At 35.6% G+C, this 27,432-nt stretch overlaps 1 protein-coding gene across 2 annotated transcripts in view; it reads right to left on the bottom strand.

Annotated features, from left to right (window-relative positions):
• Nucleotides 1-25,942, bottom strand: part of LOC149540421 (transducin family protein / WD-40 repeat family protein) — a 48,860-nt gene extending 22,918 nt beyond the window's left edge. Inside the window, exons 1-3 of one of the 2 annotated variants that reach the window (XM_089801521.1) lie at nt 25,112-25,942; nt 23,082-23,526; nt 22,331-22,487 (exon numbers count right to left, since the gene is read on the bottom strand). In XM_089801521.1, the coding sequence (XP_089657647.1) occupies nt 22,331-22,487; nt 23,082-23,526; nt 25,112-25,318 (809 nt within the window). In that variant the 5' untranslated portion in view covers nt 25,319-25,942. The remainder of the gene's footprint in view (nt 1-22,330; nt 22,488-23,081; nt 23,527-25,111) is intronic. The other variant, XM_089801522.1, reaches the window with a different exon arrangement.
• Between the last annotated feature and the right edge of the window lie 1,490 nt (nt 25,943-27,432).

The following is a 27,432-nucleotide window of genomic DNA, read 5'->3' on the forward strand; positions in this document are numbered from 1 at the left end:
AAATGGGAATTTCTAGCCAATGGAGTATATGGGAGGCTTTGAGTTCAGAGAGAGCGCAAAAGGTCAAGGCTTTGATGATAGTTGGTGGGCTCATGTGCAAATTTGTATTGGATTTCACGAACCCTATCATGACTATGCTCTACTTTGTTAATTTAGATCGGCCTTGCTCGGGGGATGTCTGTAATAGCATGGATACAATGGTAAAGGTAAAACTTTATATGCAAACACATGAGAATGACCCTACAAAATGTAAAGCCTTATGCAATCAATTAGAAATGCTCATTTATCATCATTGGGAAAAGATGACTACCCCATTGCACCTCCTTGCACATGCCTTATCTCCAAGCTACTATAGCAAGGAAGTACTTGGTATGCCAAATAGAGTAGAATCATATGCGGATAGAGAAGTTGCTAATGGGTGCTACAAAGCTTTTGCAAGATTCTTCCTAGATGATGATGTTCACAAAAAAGTTAGGACAGAATTTGGCTTAATTGCTTTAAATGCTAAACTTAGTCCACTTGCAATAAATGACCACTGTGGCATGAGAGCTATCACATGGTAGTACCTCTATGGTCAACCATTTAGGCATCAAAACCCTCTCACAAGTAAATTGTATTTGTTTTTTCTTTACCACATGTATTCTACAATTCATTAAATTGCTTTTCATTTTTATGTTTTACTTTAATAATTAATTTTGTATTGTGAACATTGCCCAAGTTGCAAGTTCTTCTATTGCTAAATAAAACTAGAGTACATACTACTTTATCCACCTAGTGAAACGTAACCGGTTAGGCTCGAAAAAAGTTGAAGACTTTGTTTACATTCATACCAACTTGCATCTTTTGTCACATAAGGAGGATCACTATGGGGAAGAGGCAGGCAAGCTTTGGGATGTAGAACTTGAGTGTGCAAACTTGGACACAACGATTCAAGATCTTACTACATTCACGGATGATCATGCTGATAACATCATGACACATGGTGCATCTAGCACAAGTGGAACCATTTTTGGTTCAAATGATCTAGAACTTGCAGCAATTGGAGGAGTTGGAAATGATGAGGAATTTTTTGCGAACCCAAATGATTCAGATTCGGATTGATGAACATTGAATCATGAACTATATTTTGCTTTTGTAATTGTGATAATTTGCTGATTTGCATTGGATTCATGAACATAGACGAATATGATATGGTTTATAATCTTATTGAATATTTGAATATGTATTGGTGAAGTTATAAGTATCATTCTATCAAATGTTTTAATTTTGTATATTTCCAAGTCTTTTGGAATATGCAAATTATGTGTGCATATATATATACACACACACATGCATCCACATCCCCCCAAAAAAGGTTTCGCACATCCACACACCCACTTCCCACATCCGCATCCAGATCAGTTTCTAAGGTATTCTATAATGTTTCTATGGAAAAATAATCTTATCTCAGTAAAGGATTGTTGATTACAAAACAGCCTACTCTATGAAGAACATGAAAGTCAAGCCTGATTCATGTAAAAGCAAAACAAACTTGAGAATACTAATAACCTTTACTTCTTCAGCTTGTTCAGCACTTCAATCCTTGCCTGCATAGTGATCTTCACTGGACTATAGAAAATGTTTTTAGGCTTTATGCCTAAATCCGCACTGTGGGCAGGCTTAGGTTTACATGTTGATCTCACAGCCTCTTGCTCTTGTCCAAAAACAACTCACTCTTCCTGAATCTCTTACACCTTACTGAAACGTGTATCTGCCCTCTTTAAATGACAATTCACTCTCCTCTTACGCCACTAACTGTGTGAAGGTGAAAATTTCTTTATAAGGGAAAATTGAAATGCATCCAAATGTAAACTCTGACCAGGAGAAACTGTCAAGTGTGAATGAAGGCTGCACTTGCAATCTAAAACATAACTAGAGAACTATATATGTACCAACTTATTGCTATGATGCCCAACGTTGAAATTTGCCCATAATTCTGTAGTAAAGATAGTAACATATGGATTTGAAGAGAGGTCTCATATTTGATTTAAGATCACAACATGTCTCTTTTCCAAGATAGCATCGCACTATCACATGGTGGTAACCATGGATGCCTCCTACACAAAGCAATACACAACAGACATACTAATGATAACCTCTGGTCAGACTGTACATGCTCTTCTCAGAGCCATCTTAAGCTGTGTGGGCTCCAATTCATCCGCCACTCCAATCTCTCCAAATCCAATGACACTTCTGTTGAAGTATGACAATTCAGCGCTCATAAAGAATATGCTGTACATCAGCACACAGAATACATCAGCATGAAAGATAACAGAACGAATATTTGATGTATTTACTTGATAACACGAGGGACCTTTATATAATGGTAGTAATGAAAGCAGTTACCAATCAGTAACAGGTCAGATGGTTATACCAAACACTGATTAAGAAAAACAGGCCAGAAAATGCAATACAGTGAATGCAGTTAAAGACATACCAGACAATGTAATATGGCGAAAACAGTTATGCTGAATACAATTACACCAACATTTTGAACCTATGCCATAGACATCAATAGTTTTTATTAATCTTTTAATTTTTAGCTTGAATGAATGAGGAAATTTTAATGATGTCCCAAAGATCAACAATCTAAGGGACCCAGCATAATAACCTAGACCACTTTCACATACTTTTTGATGTTAGCTCTTCTGTTATGAGTCTTTATCATAAAACAGTGGCTTTGTGCAGCCTTGCTTCATCAAAAAGTTGGTTTAGAAGCCCTCCTTCAAGTTGTTGTCATACTATTCAGAGATATCTTGGTAAGCAGCACATTCAAAAATAAAGTGTCGTTTCATTTCAACAACCATGTTACTGAAGAATATACATGTCGTTTGTTCCCAAACCACCTTGGGAACCACCCACTTACCTGTCTCACACCATAGATGATGAGATCCGGTTATTACTTGTGCCACTAGCAATCTAGCTTTGCCTTTGTTTGCCACCCATAAGTAGTCTTTATCCTCATGATCCCAGGTGGGATTCAACTCTTTCACATAATGGCCTTTTTTCCGTCCCATTTGCTTTGTCCACATGGCAGCCCTAAATATTCTAGCACAAGTATTTTTATCTCTTCATTGTTTTTGGGACATTTTGGCATGTCAATGTCCCATTTACTCAACCATTCTCTGTTCTACCTCATCCACATCTTCTGTCCATGGATTAAACTCTCCCCAGCCTAGGCCAGCGACATTTATCAATATTTTCAACTTTGCTTAATCATTTCTTAAATAGCTTAACAATTGGATAACAATTGAAGCTTCCATTGGGAACATACCTACTTCAGCCAAGAGAATATGATACGGATTTGTTGATTTGATTTTAATGCTAGCAGTGATAAGATGTTTTTGTATTCTTTCAGTTTGTTTCCACTTGTGTTTGGAAAGACTCCTACCCAAAACCTCACAACCATATAGCACAACAGTTGTGACCAGCAGGCCAAAAAAAGTATTCTTGGTTTTCCAAACCCATAGTTCTGCTTGTCAGCACCTGTTCTGCAGTAAGAAAGGAGCTCTCCATCCCCCTTGCAACTGTTTAGATCTATGAGTCTCCTACTTGAGTCTGTTGTGAAAGTCAATTCCCAAGTATTTATGTTCCTCCACAATCTCAACCAAACTTTCTTCAAAGATGAAACTAACTTGTTGATTTTCCTCTTTAAAGAGAAATCACAATCTTAGTCTTGCTAGTGTTCACTTGCATCCCTACCTCCTGACAGAAACTCTCTAGTGCTTTCTAGTGCTCTCTCAAATCCTTGGCTCTTTGTGCAATTAGAAATAAATCATCTGCAGAAAGAAGTAACTTCACCACATACCTAGCAACCTAGACACTCTCCCCCGTAGTTTTTTTTGGCATTCTTCAAGTTTATCAAGATACAAGCCAAATAGGGTAAGTGAGCAGGGGCATCCCTGTTTTACCCCAATATCACTACAAAAGCATTCCAACATACCTTCTTTGGTCCTAATTTTAGCTCTATCCTACTCATAAAGTCTATACATCCCTCTAAGCTCATTCAAAATCTTGAGTGAGTTCATTCTTACCCAAATCTTGTCTCTAGAAACTATGTCAAAGGTATTTTTTAGAATCTACGAAACAATAGAAGGGCTCTCTACCTTGAAGACCCCAAACTTTCTCAATAAGGTGCCTAAGAGTGATGTTGGGCAATGTTAGGATTGATTTATCTCTATTGACTCTGAACACTCCTTCACTAAACTAGTTTTGTGCAACTCTTGTTTTATAGCAAGAAGCTCCTCTTGTCCTCTTTCCATGGTGATTTATAATTTTACAAATTCCTCTCTAAGCATCTTGTTCTCTTTTTCAAGATTCTAATTAACTTATGTGATTTCTTCTAGCCTGAATTCCTTGAGTTGCTTCTTTGCTTCTATAAATTCTACTCTCTCACAACAACATCAGTTCATTTACATATAACTCAAAAGAACATAACATTGGAGAGGTAGTAGGACTATATGAGCCTTTGTGATCATAGAGTCTACCCTCCATTTCCTTCTTATCGGCATTGGTTATGTTGGATCTTAGTTTGCTCTATCTTTATCTCCTCCTGAACTAAGAAAATCTCTTCCTTGTGTCTTTCATTCTCATATTGTTCTGATTGACCGTTTGTGCTATGAGGTGCCTATTAGAAAAGTATATATTCAAAAAAAAGATTAATTACAATATGGAGACAAAGTCCACTTATATACTCAAAAGAAAAGGAAACTTTCTAAAAGGCTGACAATGGGAAAGTTTCCATATTACTTAGAAACTAACTAAAACTAAAACTTGTCAAAAAAGCTAAATATCTAAATGGCTATTAATACTTTATTACCCTCCCTTAATGGTCATTCTACAAACTACCCAAAAACATTCAAATCAAAATGCATAAAAGGTTGATTCCTTCTTCTCCTTAGACTACTTGCCACATGAACCTACTGTTGAGACTCTCCCTGGTTGGTCTTCTGATCAGCCAACTGCTTTCTACAAAACCTTTGGTTATGACCAAGCTTCCCACAATATTAACAAATGATCTTCTTCTTAGAACCCTCCTCAAATATGTGTTGCCCTCACTGTTAAGTAGACATGCCATCTATGGCAGAAAATGCATGTTCCACACTAACTACATCACTAGTACTACCAAATTGTTGCCTCCACTAGTGCACAACAAATCAAATTTCAAGTCAGCATTAGTGAAGGTAACATTGAGTATTTCGACAAAGTGTTTGTAGGACCGTGGCAGATCCTTCAGCTGATCACTACCATGTCCTCTTCTTCCATCTTGCAACCAATAGTGTCCAATTGATCGTGTAAATCCTAAATCTTCATAAGATGCTCCTACAGAGACATCTTCTCATCCATTACAAGATAAAACAACATATTCTTCAAAAAGAAAGCTCGACTTTTATCCGATGTTTCATGGAGACTTTTCAAGTGCGCCCAAATCTTCGTTGCAAACCTGCCAGATAACAATTCTAGAAGCATCTCATCAATGACAAATAACTTTAGCTATAGATGGAAAAACCGTAGTCTACTCACCGAGTAGTTAAAACACGTAATGTTTTTCAGCTCGGCAAGTTTTCCAAAGAAAACCTCGCAGGTTAAGGAGGGCAAGTTTTTGAAAAAAACTCACCAGTGTTTCTTTCAACGTCTAAAAGTATTTTAAAAAAGGTTATTTTTGAAGCTCATTTCTTATTTGCAAGAGGATTTATACAAATATAACATTTAAATATAAATTAGTATTGTTAGGATGTTTGAGATGGGTTTCAACATCATAGGAGTTAAAAGGCTAATTGTATATTTTGGGAGTTTTCAAAAAAATCAAGATTCAACATGCCTTCAGCAGTGTTATCTCTCGCACAACCTGTTCTAGCTATTTGAGGTCAAATTGAAGTTGGAACAAGGATTTTCTAATGATTCTAACTCATTTTCTAAAAATCTACTTGGTTTCAATACTATTTTTCCGAGCCTTGAAAGACTTAGCTCGACCACTTGCTCACCCAATACAAGCATTACTTTCCAACAAGCTAGAATTGCTCAAACTCACTCTCGGACTATTTTGCTACAATGTATTTACTTCTGGTTTTATAGAAACTATTTACTACAAAGTATTTAGTTCTAGTTTTATAGAAACTAACTGCAATAATGTATTTACTTCTAGTTTTATAGAAACTAACTGCAATAATGTATTTACTTCTAGTTTTACAGAAACTATTTACTACCTTGCTTCCCACCATCAGCATTCCGCATAAAAATGTGGTTTTTGTACCCACTTTTGCTTGTTTCTTTTGTGATCTCATTAATTAACTCATTGGATGCATCTTTTCATTGAATTTTGTAAAAAAATGAATATTTAAGTAAATTTAAGTTGTTTTTAAGGTTCTCAAGTTTTCCCCTGAGTTTTATTAAGAACTAGCAAAAATTTTCCCGAGTATTTTTTTGGAGCTTGGCGAGTTTTTGCCGAGAGAGAGTTTTCCATTTATAACTTCAGCAACATAATAACGTTTCGGTTACATTCATCAAACTTGTCCTGGTCTTTGCTCATTGTTGTAAGACAAGTAGAGTTTGCTAGAACAAGCTCGTCCAAGCACCAGTACTCAAAAATTAAAAGCATCCTCTGCTTCCAAGTATTGTAATTCTTGTCATTGAACTGTTGATTTCTCTCCAACGTGATGTTGGTAAAGACACCATTCCTACTGTTTTCCTAGGCACAGAAAACAAGGCAAACTCAAGCTTTACTAAATTCTGATTTATCTGTCAAAAATTAGTTTAAAAAGCCTTTAGCAATGACAAATCCCAAGATAAATGTGCACCAAGTACAAAACTTCATTTTTGGGGGAAAGGATTGTAAAAACCCTTGTCCAAACCTAAAAACCTTTAATTTTTTATACAAAAATCATCAAAAAAATTCTATAAAATCCTAACTGAAACACAAACTCATCTGCACCACAACACCTGCTAAAAAAACTTAATCACAGAAACAAAGAAAGCAACAGCAGCATGTGAAAAGCAGGACACCCATGATTTTTCTGAAAGTCTTCACCAAAAATCTGAAAAAAAGCAAAACTCTCAACTTTTTACTTCAATTTTTCATTAAAAAATCGAAAAAAAAAAACTTCTGGAAAAATTCCACATAGAAAGAGCTACAATTTTTTATAAAAAATTCAAAGATAACATCCTGAACTCTGATACCATGTTACAAAAATGTATATTCGCAAAAGATTAATTACAATATGGAGATGAAGTCTCCTTATATAGAGAATAACTCAAAAGAAATGGAAACTTTCTAAAAGGCTGACAACAGGAAAGTTTCCATATTATTTAGAAACTAACTAAAACTATTATTTAAAACTAACTAAAAATAAAACTTACCTAAAAGACTAAATATCTAAATGACCATTGATACTTTATTAGTGCCTTTGAAGTGATATTTGCACTACTTCTAACTGTTTTAGGGAGGATCATAAACAGTTTCTTTTATGGTTGTTTCATCTTGTGAATCTGTCTGTCTTAGAATCTCTCTATACTACTCTGCATCTTGGAAGAGTAGCCACTCCATGTCAGTCATATTAACTTCATTAAACTCTGTCCAATTAGGACCAGAGCCCCAAGCCCCAATTGTGCTATCTGTTTGTGCGTTAGGATAAGGTTGTGGGAGCATTTGTGATTTGAAGTGTGTGACTCGCAAGCATCATTACCCCTTCCTGACATAACCACCTCAAGCAAGACTCATTGGTTTGCATGCCAAAACCAGTTATAGCTGGTCCAAAATTTACTGGAGACATGTTATTTACTAACAGCTTGGTTTTTCCTGTTAGAAAAGGTGGTTTTCTTGTTGAGTAGCCCAGTAAGTTGGTGGCATTGAATTATTAACTGTTTTTTATAACATATTTAAAAAACTCTGCAATATATCACAAGTTCAAAGGGCAAACAAAATACTGCACACAAATATCGTTGACAGCGGAATCAACAGGAAAACGAATGCCGTCTCTTGGATTACCGGAGGTTGAGACTGATTATCGATTAGTAATTTTTGCAAATATTTATTGGTGTCAAAGCTTATCTACTCGAGTCTTGTAATTTGTTGCTCTCTCATATTAAATACATTTACTGGCCTGCGCATGATCTTTCTAACCTTCATCAGGTCAAGTGGCTAAATCAGATTGGCCATTTCTTCTCAGTGACCAATTTGTCATTTGTGTCCCTGTTAGTGAGCAATTATTTCCTTCAGATTGTGAATTGGCCCATGCTGGAAGATAGTACTAGTTCAATGAATACCTTGGAAGATGCAACGCTCTTTTGTTCTACTGTACTTAAAACATTTTTCATTATATTCATCGAAGATTACAAGGTAGCGCTGGATATCTTATGCAACATCAAATAGTAGTTCTGTTTAGAATGTTTTTATTCATTTATTTGTTTTATATTTATCAAATATATTTTAATTATTTTAATTTTCTATATTAATATAGATTATATTACAATCTTATCTGATTCAAAATATTCTTCATCGTTATATTAATAATGATTGATTTAATAACAAGTTTATTAAAATTTTATTTTTATTATTTATTTATCTATAATATTTATTAATTATTCTTTATGTTATTTATTGATTAAATATTATCTATTTCAATATTATCATTATTTAATATTTTAATAATTATAATTATTAAAATGATATTTGAAATGGGGATATGACATATGGACAACCAATTTGTTTGCAATCCCCATTGCCGACAACGGAGTGTGCCTTTTTTTTTGACAATTCTTGGATTCCAAGTAACTATGTGAGGATTCTACAAATTTGGTGCGTATGTGTTTTTAAGAATATTTTAAGAAATTGTATATTTTCAAATGTCCGATAAAAATGCTGATTTATTGCGAGTTTTTGCCGACTCCGAGATTTTCAAAAATTTTGGGTCAGCCAAGATATTGCCAAAACCGAATTTTTAAACTATGGTATTTTATATTCACTTTTGTATATTTGATGCAAATTATGGATATTTTTTATAATTTAACATTTTACATAATTTTTCTATTGATTTGCACAAGCCATACTGATTTCTCGAGTAAGGAAAAAAAACAGCAAATTGCCATACAGAGACTGGCAACTTAGTTTAGAATAAAGCACATCATTGAAATAAATGCACCGTAATAAAATGCATAGTGGTAGAGCCCTTTATATGAGCAATCTCTGATCAGAAAAGTTGGCTCTCTTTTTGAAATCATGGACCATTGGGGTCATGAGTGCAGGCTCTGATGCAGGGCCAGAAACAACAGTCAAATTGAGTTGGAAGTTGAATACTCTATCATATTCATGTTCCTCTTGGAAAACTGTGGAATTTCAAAATAAAGAGCTTTTCACATTGCATGCCTGACTCTGAAATTGTTGTAAAAACCAATACAACACAAATTATTATTACTTTATTAGATCTAAGGATACTGATTACAATGAGGTTCACCCCCTAATATAGAGTTTAGAGGATAAGACTGGATAAACATGCAGAAGGATAAACATGACATTAGTCACCTTAAACACTAACAATGGTAAATTTGCTCTAAGTATCCGACTTTATTACGAAAGTAAACTTTATCTTCTAGTAATCATTTTAAAATTAATATTATTTTGATTCCCCTTTTAAGGCTTACTACAATAAAACATAACAAACTAGCATAGAGCATATTGAACTAAAAACACCCCAAACCATGAATTCACCATTCTTCAAAAGCTCTACTTTGAAAACAGGCCATATACTAGATAGAACTCAATCAGGCTTCAACTAACCCTTCAAAAGATATAGAACCTGAGCCGAATTCCAAATTCCCACATTATCACCTCTCTACACTCCCAAATCACTGACCCTCTGAACCTTTCTACAACAATCCATGCTAAGCTACACTCACAGAGCTTCATCAAGTTGTCCCATAACCCCTCATCTATCCACAAACTCCCAAGCTAAGTGTGCAACCATCCACTCTGAACTTTGCCTACCATGTCTTCTAAAATTCTTAAAATATTAGGAACTCGTCATTCATCTTGGCATAATAATTTTTCTAGGCTCTACTGTAAGGCATCTAAAGGATTTTCAACATGATGACAAAAAGTGTTGCCATTAGCTTCAAGAACTCCCTCAACACATTTCATTTTATATCTCCCCCAAAACACCTATGATTCTCAAGAGCTGGGGACTTGGGAGAGACGTCCTCGCACAAAACAACCGTCTCGGCCACCCCTACTGCAACACTGCTGGGTTGCTTTCTATATGGAACATGTCATACATACTGACTGCAACTTCCATTCTCGAGACTTGGTGATATGGGGGAAAACATCCTCCAACAAAACCCCCTCTGCCAGGGACAATGCTGAGGTGCTTTCTATATGGAACATGCCATACTAGTTGCAACCGTTAACTTTGTGAAAACTATGCAACAAAAGATCTTTCAAAACTGCTGGTTTGAAACCTTATTACAGAAGAAAGGATCTCTACCATTCCTATACAAATACTTTCAAGACACGTCGCTGACAAGAAATACCCAAACATTAAATAAATAGCCATACATATGAACCATTACTAGCCAACGTACAAAGAGCTGCTAAGAAGGCAAATAAAATGAATAAGTCCAAAATGTTGATGATGAAAAAAAAAACTACACAGTTTAATCCAAAAGCTTACAAAATCCAACAATATGAACTGTGGAAACTACATGACATTAATAACTAAAAATAATCAAATAAAATCAACTCTCACGCATCATCTATCATCCTCCTCAAATTTGAAAACAATACAATCTATATACAGATGCCACCAAGGGAAGTGTAATGCTCCCCATCTTTTAGGCCCTCAATGGAGTTCTTAGCCTTTCATTCTCCGAAGGCTAAGTGGAGAAATAAGGAGAAATAAATTAAATTAAAGTCAATAAATAAATAAATCTAAAGGTGACTTTATATTTAATTAATTCAATTTTCTAGAAGCACAACTAATTATTGTGTTGGAAAGGGGGAAGCTTCTAGAAAGTGCATTTTCTAGAAGCACAACTAATTATTGTATTGGAAAGGGAGAAGCTTCTAGAGAGTGTAATTAAATAATATTTTATTTCCTTCTAGAAGGATGAATGAAAAGAATAAATAGAGGCGAGAGCTTCATTGTTAGGCATCTGATTATTGTCAATTGCATTTGATATGAACTTGGGAGAAGAAACTAAGTGTTTATGATTTCAATTAGCCATTTGAGAGCATCAATTCTTCAGTGTTGCAACCATTTGAGGTGGCAAAATATCCATTGAATTTGGCATTCAAGAGAGCTTCATTCTGGAGCTCTATTTGTGCTTAAAGTTAAGGAATAACTGAAAGGGTTGGAAGAATATTGAAGGACTATCAAGTGTAGACCTGAAGATTCATCTTTGGTAGCCATTAGTAATCATTTTTTTCCTTGCTTCTACAGTACACGTGAACAGTGTTGCGCTATAGTATTTATGCATGATTCCGATTGCACCTTTCATCTCCATCCTTGAGCATCACTATTATCAAGTTCCTCTTACAACTATTAGTAGTTAGCATTGTAATCTTAGGCATATAATTTTGTTGTTGTATGTGATAACTCAGAATCAGATTTGGCATTGTTGTAGTCATTATTGTAAGCCCATTTGTCTTGGCAAATTCATAGCAACATTGTACATGGGAATGAATTCAATAAAGAAGATATATGTTGCATACTATTTGTTTGACGAAATGTCCATCTAATAGCATATATGATTAGCATAATAGTTGTATGTCAATTGTTTGTCAAAATGTCAGTTGGCTGTAGGTATGCATTCCATATCTAGTTTTCATGTATATGCATTGAAAATACCAAAAAGAACTGCACTTGCATATTGGTTCATTGTAAGAGGTATTGTAATATCATTTGCGGGCATTCTAAATTTCTTAGCATCATTCAAACTATATCAAACAATCCAAAACACAGAAAAAATCAGAAAAGAAAAAATAGCATACAAGTGTATGACAATATTCCTTGAGCTAAAATCAGTTAGTTTGGGCAAGGGATATTACATTGGTATCAAAGCTAAATCTTGCCATCCTAACGGTTTAGCAATCACATGCAGCCACCTGGGATTGGCTCTCACAAATTTTACACTTGCAGGCGAGCTTGTTTGACAGGGAACAAGAATTTGATAGGCAGCTAGACACCATGGGTGACAGGCAAGAGGGTAGCCCACCAAGAGAATAGAAATGAGGATCATCAGGGGAGTTTTTCAGGGCAATGGTTACAGGATAGGAGTCGATGGCTCAGGCTTTGCAGGCACTCACCACCATGGTTCAACACATGAACCCACAAGACAGAAAGAATCAAGAACAAGGGGATAACAGGAGTGCAGTGGGATCACCTAGAGCTCACAGAACTCTTTCCAGAACAATACACAGGGCCACACGTCCTACCTTTGTTAGAGAGGAACTAGTATAGGAGCTAGCTAAAGAAGCTGAGGATGGGACATTTGCAAATATCCTTATGGCTTCTAATGATGAATGAGAATTATTGGCACCGCAAGTACGGGAGAGAATGACTTTCGAGAGGTTTGTGAACCAAAGAAGAGAACACTGCTATGTAGTCTGACAGACCTCGTGGCAAGGATAATGAATTAAAGCGGGCTACAGGGAAGCTTTCCTTGACTACATTTGATGGGAGTAGCAAAACGACAGCGCAAGCTTGGATTCACAAGCTTGATACCTTCTTAGCACTAAGACCTATGATAGGAGTGGACGCAATAAAATATGCCATGCTACATTTAGAGGGAGTTGCACATGATTGGTGGTATCATGGGATGGTTACCCTTCAGCATAACCAGGTGACTTCATATCAGGACTTTGTAGACAGGATGGTAGAAAGGTTTGACAAGAAGGATCCAGAAGTCTACTTCAGGGAGTTGGCACAGTTGAGGCAAACAGGCGGATTGGAGTATTTCATTAGTGGCTTTCAGAGGCTATCCGTTATGGTGTCAGATATATCAAATAGGAGATTGGTTGTTTTGTTCACTGAGGGATTATCCAAACTACTGAAGGGTTGGGTAAAAGCCTTTGATCCATTCAATTTGCAAGAAGCAACTAAAAAGGCTAGAAGTATGGAACAAGCAGCCCCAGTAAATAAATTTCAATCAAAGGGTGCATCATCTAGCAAAGACAAACCATTCTCAAGAAACTTGAGAGGGATGAAACAAAGGCTAAAAATAAAGAAAAATCATTTGCTCCTTTGGATAAAGAGACATTGAATGATTAAGGAAGAAAAAACTCTGTTTTTATTGCAGAGGACCCTATGACATGAGCCATGACTGTCCTTTGAGGCCAAAGGGTAAAGAAAAAAGGGTTATGTGGGCTTATTATGAGGATTCTGATTTTGAAAATTCAAACCAGCAATCTGAAAATGAGGAATCAATTGAAGAAAAGGAAGACACAGATAATATAGGTGATGAGAAGACTAAGGGTAGACTTAAGGAGGCCCCTCTCACTTGTGTACAACAAGAGGATCATTCAGGATGAGAGGGGTATTGGCTAGTCAGCGAGTTAGTACTTTGCTTGATATAGGTGCTAGTCACAATTTTATTGATTCCAGATTGATTGAGAGGCATGGGATATAGGTAGAGCAATTTGAGGGTCTGAGAGTGAGGGTAGCTGATGGCTACATCCTCAAATGTGACAGGAAGATTACAAGTCTGCCCTTAAAGATCAACAATTTTGATTTCAAAACAGATTTTTATATTGTTAACATGGGTGATACAGATTTGGTCTTGGGTATTACTTGGTTACATGATATAGGGGAGTTCACTCTCAATTTGAGAGATATGGAGATGAAGTTTCAGTCGGAAGGGAGGACCCATATACTTAAGGCCATTCGTGACAATGGGTTTAGGATGATGTCTTGCAGACACATGGTGAGCTTGTTGAGTGGGTAGTCCATTACACTTTAATGCCATCATAGGGGCAGCAAAAATCAAAATATCACCCAGACATATAAGAACTGAGAATCAACCACTACAAGGTTTTCAGTGAAATACCACCAAGTAGACCTCAAGATAGAGGTATTGAACATATTATTGAGTTAGAAGAGGGTGTTAAACCCATCATGATCACACCCTACAAGTATCCAAAGAGATTAAAGGATGACATCAAGAAAACCATCAAAGAACTACTTGCTATGGGGCACATTAGACCAAGTAAGTCACCTTTCGCTTCTTCTGTGATTTTGGTGAAAAAGAATGATGGAACTCTTAGGATGTGCATAGATTACAAGGTCCTAAACAAGAAGAGTATCAAAAATAGGTACCCCATCCCACAGATTGATGAGTTTCTAGATGAGCTACATGGAGCATGTTTCTTCTCCAGAATTGATTTGATATCAGGCTATCATCAGATCCAAGTCAAAGAGCAAGATATAGAGAAGACGACATTCAAGTGTCATTGTGGCCATTTTGAGTTTGTAGTTATGCCATTTGCGCTAACTAATGCTCCAGCTACTTTTCAGTCCACAATGAACAAGGTCTTTCAGCATCAGTTGAGGAAAATTGTATTAATCTTCTTTGATGACATCCTGATGTATAGTAGGACATGGGATGAGCATTTGCGACACTTAGACACTGTGTTGAGCATTCTGAGCAGGGAGTCCTTGTATGCAAAGAAGTCCAAATGTGATTTGGCATTATCAGAGTCATTATATTTGGGTCACATTATCAGTGCTCAGGGAGTATGCATGGATCCTGAAAAGATTCATGTTATTATTGAGTGGCCTACTTCAGTGAACCTAACACAATTGAGAGGATTTTTGGGGTTGTGTAGGTTCTACAGGAGGTTTGTTAGTGGATATTCCAAGCATGCAGCACCCTTGACAGACTTGATGAGAAAGGGGGCTTCCTTATGGACTCTTGAGGCACATGAGTGTTTTCATAAATTCAAGCAGTTGATGATTTCTTGTCCAATGCTAGTATTACCAAAGTTTAGCAAACCTTTTGAGTTGTATTATGATGCATCTGGTGAAGGTGTTGGAGCAGTGCTTATGTAGGACAAGCACCCGATTGCTTATGAGAGTAGGAAGCTCGAGGGGCCTGAGAGCAGCTTTAAGATTTATGATAAGGAAATGTTGGTCATAATGCATGCTTTGGCCAAATTTAGACAGTATTTAGCGGGTAGCAAATTTAACATAAAAACCGACCACAATAGCCTGAAACATTTCCTGGGGCAGCGAGATCTTAATGATAGGTAGTAGAAATGGGTGAATAAATTACAAGCATATGACTTTGATATTACCTATTTCAAGGGGACACAAAATGTAGTAGCAGATGCCTTGTCACGAAGCCCCCACTTGAGCTTGATAACAGATATATCAGAGGATTGGAGACATTTGATCCTTGCAAAGTATGCAAATGATACATGGGCATTAGGATTCATAGATGGATCAATCCAGAATAGTGATTTCACCTTTGTGAATGAGCTCATCATTTACAAAGGGTGCATTTATATGGTGCCAAGGTCAGAGGTGAGGAGGATGGTGTTGAGAGTTTATCATGACTCACCTATGGCAAGACATCCAGGGTTTTATAAAACCTATCGGCAACTTGTGAGCGCTTTTCTTGGAAAGGGCTTAAAGTTGAGGTGTTGCAGTATGTTAGAGTGTCCTACTTGCACTCTTATAGGAGCACTCTTACCCAACCGGCTTACTTCAGCCACTTCCAATTCTTAACAAGAAGTGAGAGTGTTTGTCCATGGAGTTCATTATAGGACTACCAAGAGCCCAGGCCAGAGATTGTATATATGTTGTTGTTGATCGACTTACGAAGTTTGCCCACTTCTTCCAGATCACTGCTATGCAAAAGGAAAATTTATTCTATAGAGAGGTATTCAAGTTGCATGACTTACCTTGAAGCATTGTCAATGACAATGACAAGAAGTTTATGAGTCACTTTTGGCAAGTTGTTCAAATTGTGCGGGACAGAGCTCACTTCGAGTACTAGCTACCACCCTGAGACAGATGGTCGGACAAAGATAGTAAACAAATGGGTGGAGGGATACCTCCAGAATTACATAGTAAGGCAACAAAAGGCTTGGGTTAAGTGGATATATCAATCTAAATATTGTTATAATTCGACTTATCAAATGTCTATCCAGATGTCACCATTCATGTCATTATATGGATATGAGGCATCTAGTTTCATGGATTTGTTACTATCAAATAGTAGAGTGTGCCCAATGCTGGAGACTTATTACAGGAGAGCTAGGACATTGTAAAGGCCCTTAAGGACAATATCAGTAAGGCACAAAATCAGCAGAAGTAGTATGCTAATCAAATGAGGACTGAGCGAGCGTTTGAGGTAGGTGATATGGTACCACCAGTCCACTCTCAAAAAGAATGGTGCCAAGAAACTTAAGCCAAGTTATTATGGGCCTTTTAGGGTGATCAAGAGAGTTGGAAAGGTGACTTACGAGTTGGATTTGCTAGCAGAGAGCAAAGTCCATAATGTCTTTCATGTGTCACGTCTCAAAAAGGCATCAGGACACCATATTGTTCCTTCTATAGTGCTTTCACCCTTGGATGATAAGGGGAAATTGGTATTGGTGCCAAAGGCTATCATTGATTTCAGGGAAAGGAACTTGAGGCGGCATACTATTAGGGAGTATCTAGTAAAACGGAAGGACTTGCAAGTACAGGATACGACATGGGAGAATGAGGAGATTTTGCAGCACCTGGAGTTGAAGTTGTTTGAGAACCAGCAATTTCAGGGAGGGCGGACTGTAATGTCCCCCATCTTTTAGACCCTCAATGGAGTTCTTAGCCTTTCATTCTCCGAAGGCTAAGTAAAGAATTAAGGAAAAATAAATTAAATTAAAGTCAATAAATAAATAAATCTAAAGACGACTTTCTATTTAATTAATTTAATTTTCTAGAAGCACAACTAATTATTGTATTGGAAAGGGGGAAGCTTCTAGAAAGTGCATTTTCTAGAAGCACAACTAATTATTGTATTGGAAAGGGAGAAGCTTCTAGAAAGTGCAATTAAATAATATTTTATTTCCTTCTAGAAAGGTGAAGGAAAAGAGTAAATAGAGGTGAGAGCTTTATTGTTAGGCATCCGATTATTGTCAATTGCATTGGATATGAACTTGGGAGAAGAAACTAAGCATTTCTGATTTCAGTTAGCCATTGGAGAGCGTCAATTCTTCAGTGTTGCATCCATTCGAGGTGGTGAAATATCCACTGAATTTGGCATTTAGGAGAGGTTCATTCTAGAGTTCTATTTGTGCTTAAGGAATAACCAAAGGGTTTGAAAAATATTGAAGGACTACCAAGTGCAGACCTGAAGATTCATCTTTGGCAGCCTTTAGTAATTTTATTTCTTTGCTGCTACAGTACGCTTGAACAATGCCGCACTACAGTATCTATGCATGATTCCAATTGCAACTTTCATCTCCATCCTTGGGCATCACTATTATCAAGTTCCTCTTACAACTATTAGTAGTTAGCATTGTAATCTTAGACATATAATTTTGCTGTTGAAGGTGATAACTCAGAATCAGATTTGGCATTGTAGTCATTATTGTAAGCCCATTTGTCTTGGCAAATTCATAGCAACATTGTACATGGGAATGAATTCAATAAAGGAGATAAATGTTGCATACCATTTGTTTGACGAAAGGTCCATCTAATATCATATATGATCAGCACAATACTTGTATGCCAATTGTTTGTCAAAATGTCAGTTGACTCTAGGTATGCATTCGATATCTAGTTTTCATATATATGCATCAAAAATTCCAAAAAGAACTACACTTGCAAATTGGTTCATTGTAAGAGGTATTGTAATATCACTTGCGAACATTCTAAATTTCTTAGCATCATTCACACTACATCAAACACTCTAAAACATAGAAAAAAAATCAGAAAAGAGAAAGACAGCATACAACTGTTTGACAATATTCCTTGAGCTAAAATCAGTCAGTTTGGACAAGAGATATTACAAGAAGCAGCAACTAGAAAATCACCATAACGTTTCTAACAAGGGCTTTGAACGTCAAAAAGAAAGCTTCATGAAACCCAACAAATCAAATCAAACCCACCACGATGGCTTTTCCTTAAGTCATTAGAAAAGGGATTCAAGCATCACTCAACTGTAACCTTGATCACAAAGCAATGCCAAAAAGGAGTCAATCCGAAAATTGCACAAGAAGTTGACTACACCATTGCTTTCATGAAAAAAATGAATGAAGACAATGTCCTTTAAATCTTTTCCAATAAACGTGCTTCTTCAAGCATCCCTCTTAATATCCAATTCAGAGAGACAAATTTTATCGAACCTTGGATAGAATCATCCAAATCCACATTAATTAACATATTCATGCAATTCATTGGCCAAAGGATTGATTCCACCACATTATTGGTCCTATTTCCTAAAAAGGAGACACTAACAAAGTTCCCAGATTTAACTCTAGAGCTGACCATGCCTAAATTACCAATAGAAGTCCTATCAAAACTTAGCTTGAGGTGCTCATTAGGGAGGGACAACCAAAAGACATTTACTATTACCATATTTTTTTGCTACTACCCATTTATAAGAGAGCTAGCCACTTTCAACAGTGACCAATTGACATATTCCATGATGACAACTTCATCTTTGCCAGGAAAGATATTATTCCTTGACAATTGAATGTTATGATTCAACCAAACAAACCAAATAGTGCAGACAAAAGCAGTTTTGCAGGCCAAGGTGTAACGCACAACCAACAACAAACACATTTAGCCAAAAAAAAAACCAAGATATACCTAATTTTGAAACAAGATTGAACTAAATTGCTAGAGAAAATTGGCAGTGCAACAACAAATAATCCACAAACTCCAACCTACATAACAGCAAACACACTACGAAGGACAATGGGCTTATCTTCATAAGGTTTTCATAAGTAAGTATTTTAATCAATTTTGCAGTTCCATCACCAACCCAACAAATGGTACCAAGGTGATATAGCAGAGGTAGCTGAATATCCAACAAAAGGGGAATGAAGCAATTTCTTCTGATCCTTGAGAAAGGGAAAAGAGCCAAGATCTTTCCAGCATCAAACTAGTTGATCCTCAGTCCAATCAGCATCCTGATAATCAATCACACACTTCAGATACCCAAAAATCCTGAAGTTAGATGTGCATCAGCCAAACCAGGGGTATTGCTACAGGGAAGATCCTCAGAAAAAGAATCAAACCAAGGTTCAATTGATTATCACCAAGACTCTGAGAAAGCTTTGCAGCAGTGACAACCCTCAAATGAGGAGGAAACCACGTTGAATTTCATCTATGGAGAAAAAGTAAAACGAATATCTGCTCTCCAAATATTTGAAGTTTTGAAGTGCAACATCTATACTAAAACCAATCCAGCTCCAAAAGGAATCACCCATCTAGCTTAGTATCTAGTACTAAATTTTGGATAGCCAAATATTTAAACCCAGCACCATCTTAAAACTTTTTACAGCAACTTATCCCAGCAAAGAAGAACAGACTATTGATTCTAACAAAGAAAACTCCTACAGACACACATTATTTTTGCAGGCACAGTCTTACAAACAAACAAAACTGAAACAAGATAAATCAGAATTGCCGAGCACACCACTTTATTCTTGATAAGGCAGCCTGCAAGACTAAGACATTTGCCACTCCCTTCAGGAAAGTGTAGTTTGGCTGCGATCCATCATATCCTGCCAAAGCCTAGTACAGGACTTAGTAGTTAAAACCAGTGTACCCAAGTAATTACATGGAAGGGACATCACTTTGAAACCTGAAACCTCAGATATTTTGGGTTCCAAATGAGGAATTTCTACTTGTCCTCATTAATTCTATGCCTTGAGACTGCACCATCACAATCCAGCATAGAATTGAAGATCCTAGCTACTATAGAAACTCCAAACAGCGCTGTATCATCTACAGATTGAAAGTGTGAAATAACTTAATAAGTGCCAAATGAAGAGAAAATGAATCTTTCTGTTGAAGATCAAATGCTAGAGTCCTATTACTGCCCATGTTTGCTAATTAAGTTGAACTGTTCCCAAATAGATTACTCATATCAAATAAATGTATTCTTAATGTTTTGTGCCTCTCATTTATGTAAGAGCATAGTTTGCATTTCATTTTAATGAAGGGGCATTACCAAAATGTTATGGACCTATCACATGTTTGATTTTCCTTGCATAGGCCATGCTGAAGTACACATTCTCCATTGGAGGTTCAAATGATTGTTTACAAAAAAATTAAATTATACAGCATTTTGTGCCTATTACCCAAATAAAGTTATAGATATTATTGAATAACACATATTCATCTTTCAGCTGTTCTGATCATAGAGGCAAATATGTTCAAAATATCACAATAAATTCTGATATGATCATTTCTCAACAGGAATCCCAACTAAATCTTGAAAATATCATGAGTTTCAAAATATTGTTGACCATGACTTCGACCAAAATTGTAACTAATATGTCACAAAAAAATTGTTTCATTTTTTACTATATAGTGTCAGGCCTGTTATTTTTTTATCATTCTTCTCTGGAACTTTTATAAACAGATTATGCACCTTGAACAGTGTAAGTAGCTTTCAGCAGCCACTATTGAATACTAATAGCAGTTATACCTGGTGCCAAATGACAACAGCATTTATTGATTTTGTTATACAGTTGTGAAAACACTGGCACTATCTAGTTCAAAAACCTTGTGACTTGAGAACAGGACTCTTGTTATCATGATTGATGATTATAAAAGTTCGCTGCTGTCAACACTATTAATCATTACTTTTTATTCATATGCATAGTCCTTACCAGCAAAACAGTCAAATGATTATGTTATCCTGTAGCCTGTCATTATTATTGCATCATAAATGCCAGGCCACGATGTCCACTTAAAAATAGATATTGTTATTGACACTTCGTTTGCCATATAGTTGTATTATTGAGGTAATTGCTTGGAAATTTCCATTGTTACATATAGGCTGTTAATAAAGTCATATCAATCGAGATGTTATCATTATTATTGTCTTTTGATATTGTTTTGTAAGTAGTAATCATCTTATGATCACTGATCAGTAGCATTCTTGTCATTTCTGTGATCTGTATGATTCTTGATTGGTATGGTGTTCAGTAGCATTCTTATAAGTACTGTGATCAATTAAAATGCATAATCTTAGTATTATTGACATTATAGAAAATACTGCTGATCAAAATGATTATTATGAAACAATGTTTTCAAGACATGTTATCCTGAAATGCCACGTATTATAGTTTCCCATGCTGTAAAATTAAACTGCACTTGAAGAGATTGAGAAAATTGTTGTCAATTGTAGTTACCACTTTGCGTATAGATTAGTCTCTTGTACTTAATAATTAGATGAACAACTAATTAATATTGATAAAGAGGTATATGCAACAATTATCTCCAATGGCTGATCTCAAAATTAATTAAGAAAATCCATATTTCAAAATTCTTGGTGTACACTGTCATTTACTTTAACTTTCTCAAGTACTCTGCATTCAGAACAGCTTTAAATGTTATAAAAAAAAAACCTTTTTCTCTTATTTTTTCTCTAAATAATTCTGCATTTTCTGTATTTTTCCACTTTTTTCCCAATTGTCTCCAGAAAAAACAAAATATCTTTATCTTCTGGCATGCTGAGAAATTTCCAAACATTATTTGCTTCTATAATTGATTGTCAGTAGCTATTACACTTAAAATTTTACATTTAACAAATGATGACTAATGAAATCAATGTTTGTAAGGGATATAATGGATTTAGGGATGGTGAGATAAATCTCATCTACGGCAAAAATAACAACAGGCTATGTCTAAATTGCCAAGAGCAGCATTACCAAGATAAAGCAATCATTAGCTACTTTTGGCAAGCTGAGAAATTTCCAAACAATTATTTGCTTCTATAGTTAAGATTGCCGGTAGCTATTGGGCTTAAATTTTTACATTTAACAAATGATGACCAATGAAATCAATGTTTGTCAGGGATATAATGCATTTAGGGATGGTAAGAGAAATTTCATCTACGGAAAAAATATCAAGAGGCTATGTCTAAATTGCCAAGAGCAGCATTACCAAGCTAAAGGAATCATTCGCTACTACTGAGATTTGAAACTGAACAATAACAATTGGGAATTGCAAACAAGCCAAAATATCACTTGTCATTCTCCTAGAGAAAAGAATCAGTTAGAAAATTTCCCCAAGAGTAACTGCTGACAGAATATTTGTCTTCACATGAAATAAACAAGCTAACACACATATTATACCTAGTTGCAAAGAGTTGATCATTGGTTGGATTAAGAACAAGGCTTCTAAGTTTTCGCTTGTGCTGACTAGAGATCAGGCTTCCCGAATAGAAACTAACTTTTTCTGGACTTCTGCTACTGCGTATGAGGGGAATCAATTCCGTGTGCTCCTTCTGCTCTGAAGCACAAGAAATACCATTGTGAGAGTCACATAACCATAAAGTAATGTAGCATACAGCTATTTAAAAATAATAATGTGTGCTTAAATAGAAGAAAAAAAAGTAACTGCACGGTTTCCAGAAATCATAAAAAGTAAAGGAATATGTTGAATCCGTTGATGGTAAGGTAAAAGGATATAGCTCAGATGACATTGAAAATAAATAAAAACTCCTCATGCTCTTCTCTTCCTGATGATAAATCACTAAGTATGATTTGAAATGTTGATGCAAAAAAACCACACACAATCAAATCCAGAAAACAGAACTAAGATCACGATGGATTGTGGATTTATCTTCACAACAAAGTCTATATAGCTACAAATTTACAACTTTCCACAAATTTGAACAGCACTACAAGAAGAATATAAGTTTCTGTATCTCCTGAAGCATACGATGAATTAGTGTTTATTGGTTACAAAGAAGATTTAACAGGTGTGTTTCCTACTCTAGCAGACATTAAACTATGTTCCTCATTGGCATGCCATTTTCCAGACACAAACATCCCTAGAAAAACATTCTAAGAGTTGCAGACTAATCAGTGACAGCCAACATACCTAATTTCCTCTTTGGTCTCCTCTCTTGGGAATCTCTGCTTTCCAACTGACTTGCAGATTTGGCAGCAGGTATATCTCCCTTTGACTTTGGGTTTTCAGACTGAGATTGACTGCGACTAGGAGTGACATTTCTTCCACTCGATGCTGGTGTTGTCTTGTTGCCTTCTGTTGACCTCATTGATGAACCTGTTTTCGCTGCTGCAGAAGGAATTAACATTGTTGGCTTTGTCCGTGACAAAGAGTTGTGATTACTCTCTTCTCCACCAGGGCTTGGTTGCATCCCTTCTATTTTAACTTTGCTCGGCGAAACGCCTTCTGTTTTAACTTTGATAGCCACATCATCTGCACTAATAGTCTTGGATGCCTCTTGATTTTTTTGCTGTGGATGTTGTACCTTAATTAATCGGGCTTCTGCATCAGCCAATTTTCGCTTGGCTTCCCCTAACTTCAGATCCAAAGACAAACCAGTCAGTGACCACAACGATATTTCAATAAATTGAAATAACTATATCACTACGAAGGTCACATCAGATTTCACAAATTAGACAATAGTTTACTCAATTATTGAACATCATTAACCAAAACTATAGCATATATTCAACTGCTATTTCTCCACCTCCAAAGTTAATTTCAATAGCATAACGGTAAACTTGTATACATATCACTAACTTATATTACTCGGCTAGTTGTAGCCTCTTCTAATTCTAAATGCAATGAAGTTCACAACTATAGAATACTCAAACCTCAGATCTCAAAGATTAGAAGGTAGTTTCCTTAATTATTGAAAACCATTAACCAATACTTACAGAACAGAAAATATTCAACTGCCACTTCACCTCCAAAGTAAAATAGCATATGATTGGACTTGACTCCATACAACTAACTGAAGTTACTAAGCTGTGAAATGAAATTCACAACTATAGAATACTCGTACCTCTTATTCACGAATCATCAAATCTTGATGACAAAACAAGAATTGCACAGTATGGTAGTATGGCTACTCGTTATAATTATAAGTTAGCTAAAACAAAACTGAGTACAAACTCGACATAAATCCAGCCTAATTATAAGTTGGGGGGCTCTTGTACGGTAAGATGAGGAAAAGAAGCTCTGTGGGTGTGGTGGACCACTTCTCTAAATAAGTATGCAGTATAAATCATGATCATAAAAAGCACATCAATGACAATATCAGTTCACTAGCAACATGTACTATATAATGTTTCAATGCATATTTAAACAGGGTTTTTGGCCTTTCTTCATGCCAACTTTAGTATATGGTCCAACTGCTATATCATTCAAATGTCAATCGTCCACTTGGGCTGCACCTGATCTTTACATCTCAGTCCTTGTCTAAAAGTCTGTATATTTGTCTGATTTAGAGAACTATTGGACTCCTCATATACTATCTGGCTGAGATAGCCTCATGATGACTATCATATTTAATAGAATCATTTACATTTATTAAAAATAGGCCAAATAGACACAACAAGATTTACCGTTCTCCAGGTTACTTGACATGGCCAGAATTTTTATCTCCTTCTATATCTTAATTAGTTACGTCGAACAAATTTGCTATTCAGAATGAATTTGTTAATACGGGACTTAAACAATAAACGCTCAAAATTAATTAATACTTAACATGGCCACAATGTTTACCTCCTTCTATATCTTAATTAGTTACATTGAACAAATTTGCTATTCAGAATGAATTTATTTATACGGGACTCAAACAATAAACACTCAAAATTAAGTAATACAAAGGGAACATAAAAAAAATTGATTACAAGACTACTGTTAAAGTAGTGAAAAGATCTTAGATACTCACTTGATGAGTGCATCAAATTCTCGATCAAAACATATTAATTTTTCCGAAATTGCAATTTGGTTTTTCAATCAAACCCATTTCTAAAACTAATAAAAACACATATAATTCCTTCAGCTAATTCATAGCTTACTAAAAGTCTTATTATTCCTACACAGTCTGGATTTTGTGAACACATATACAAAAATTAAAGGTTAAAAAGGATGACCTGAGCCTTGACATTTTCTAATTTATTGGTCAATTGGGTGACCTCCTTGCGCCTGTGCTCAACCAGAGCCACTAATGCCTCTATTCCTTCTGAACTTTCAGGAGAAGATTGCCTTCGATGATTGTTATTAATATGACTGTTGTGATGAGTACCGTTTTTATTCTCATCATTCGGTTCCAACTTAGGTTTCTTGAGAGGCGTTTCCATTTAGGGTATCGGTAGGTGGGTTGTTTAAATATTGAGTTATCCTTAGAATCTCAGTGTGGGAGGAATATATATCGACGTCTGCTTTAATAAGATCACGACCTCCGAAATGCAGAAAAAGCAGCTCTTAATTAAGAAAATGCCTATACATATTCCAACCCCTCAAACCAGACTTATGAGGGAAGGTGGATTTTGTTTCTGTGTATTGCCATCAAAGTATATGAAGGCCTGCTGGTTGCAGACAGAAAATGCACAATTTGTACAAACGCAATTTGCCAAAAGAGATCGCGGAAATCAGACCATTAATTCACGTCCATGCGTGAATCTATTGTAGAGAATACTGGAAATAGGGCAGAGACAATAAGCACCTCTTTAAATACTTCCCGGAAGAAGTATTGGGAATTTGTGATTCCTAACTGTGAACGTTTATCTCACCAGCTCGATATATATGGATTGTGAATCTACCCTTCATCATCCACCGTGTAAATCCGCTTTCAAATCTTAGATTAGTAACGAATTATTTTCTCCATGATGGATCCGGAAGCTCTTAACATATTTGGATGGCCCAAAGAACCAACGTGTATTCATGTCTTCTCCTAAACTAGTTTTTCCTTGTTACTCTCGGATAAAAGTGCTGCTTTATTTATTCGTTTTATACTTATTTATGATAATATTATAATTATTTTTTTAAAAAAAATTTACATTAATAAATTCTAGTTTTAAATTGATCATCAACAATAGTTTTATTTATGTTATAAATATGACCACTTCCAATTGCAAAGAATCTCTTCTTACTTGAACAAACTACATATGTGCCCTTGTCTTTTAGACTAGGTTGTATCATGATATAGTGTCATTTAAAATTCAAATATTGCTATTGAGATTGACATATCTAAAATTTGATTATCAACCCATTAGCTAATGCACCAAAAACACTTCAAGTTGAACATCTACAATCTTTTTTTATAAGTATTGGCCTCTAGGATTCATCAAAAGGTCATATTAGAAAAATATTATTAAATCATTGCATAAAACATCTATATTATAGGATCAATAATGTATCAAAATAAACATCATAAACATTACATGTCTTGATTGATGTATCTTTGATTTTTTTCAAAAACAACACCTACACTTGAATTATTATCAAGGAAGTTGAAATTGTTTAAATTTTTAGGTATAGGGGGTGGGGTGAACCGATGTAGGAAGGTAATTTAAAATTTTAACAATTGATCTACTAAGCTACAATGTTAACTTCCAAACAATAAAGAATATGATTGGTACTAGTAAATAAAGCATAACAATATCAAACCACCACACATTCATCACACATGATATTATGATTTTGGTATTATCGAAATCCTTGTCAGAGGGTGAAAACCACAATGGGGATGATAGCCACAAGCTCACTACTATAGTAAATGAGTTGCCCAATTAAGAGCATATGATTACCCTTTTTGAGGGTTCACCTTGTTAGGAGTTAATTGGACATTATTAGAAGTACAAACAAATCTATTAGGATCTCCTTATCAGAGGATTTATAATTATCTTTTAAGAGCTTACCATGTAAGGGGATTTACAACTAGAACCTATTAGGGTTCATCCAATTTAGAGATTTAAATATTGTAACTGTTAGGGAACAACTCAATCACTTATCTGGATATGGCACTCCTTGTATGTCAAATCCAAATAGTTCTCTTCTCTTCTTTGCTCAATGTCTTGATCACAATCTTAGCATTGTTTCATCTCTACTCAACAACAACATTTTTCATTACAAAACCTTTTTTAATAACTCTTTTGTTAGGCTCAATGTTTGTCTCTTAATCCTAACCATTCATTCAAACATTAAGCTTCATGCTCAATCTCTGTAAGCTTCTCACCTATCTTGATATCTCATCATAAGTTTATCCTAACCACGTTGGCCTTCGATGGGGTTTCCTTGTCTATTAGTTGGAATAGTCAAAATGTATTACCTTTCCCAATGCATTGCTTTCTTGTTGCCTTTTACTTATCCAATGATCCAACTAATACCAAATCAACATCTCTTATCCTTCACTCTTTAGTATCACTTTGTCCAACATGATCACCTCAACTAAACCTTTCAATAATCTCAAATC

This window comes from Cupressus sempervirens, chromosome 9 (genome assembly GCF_028749045.1).
Source record: "Cupressus sempervirens isolate cs-2001-9-10 chromosome 9, ASM2874904v1, whole genome shotgun sequence".
NCBI lineage: Eukaryota > Viridiplantae > Streptophyta > Pinopsida > Cupressales > Cupressaceae > Cupressus > Cupressus sempervirens.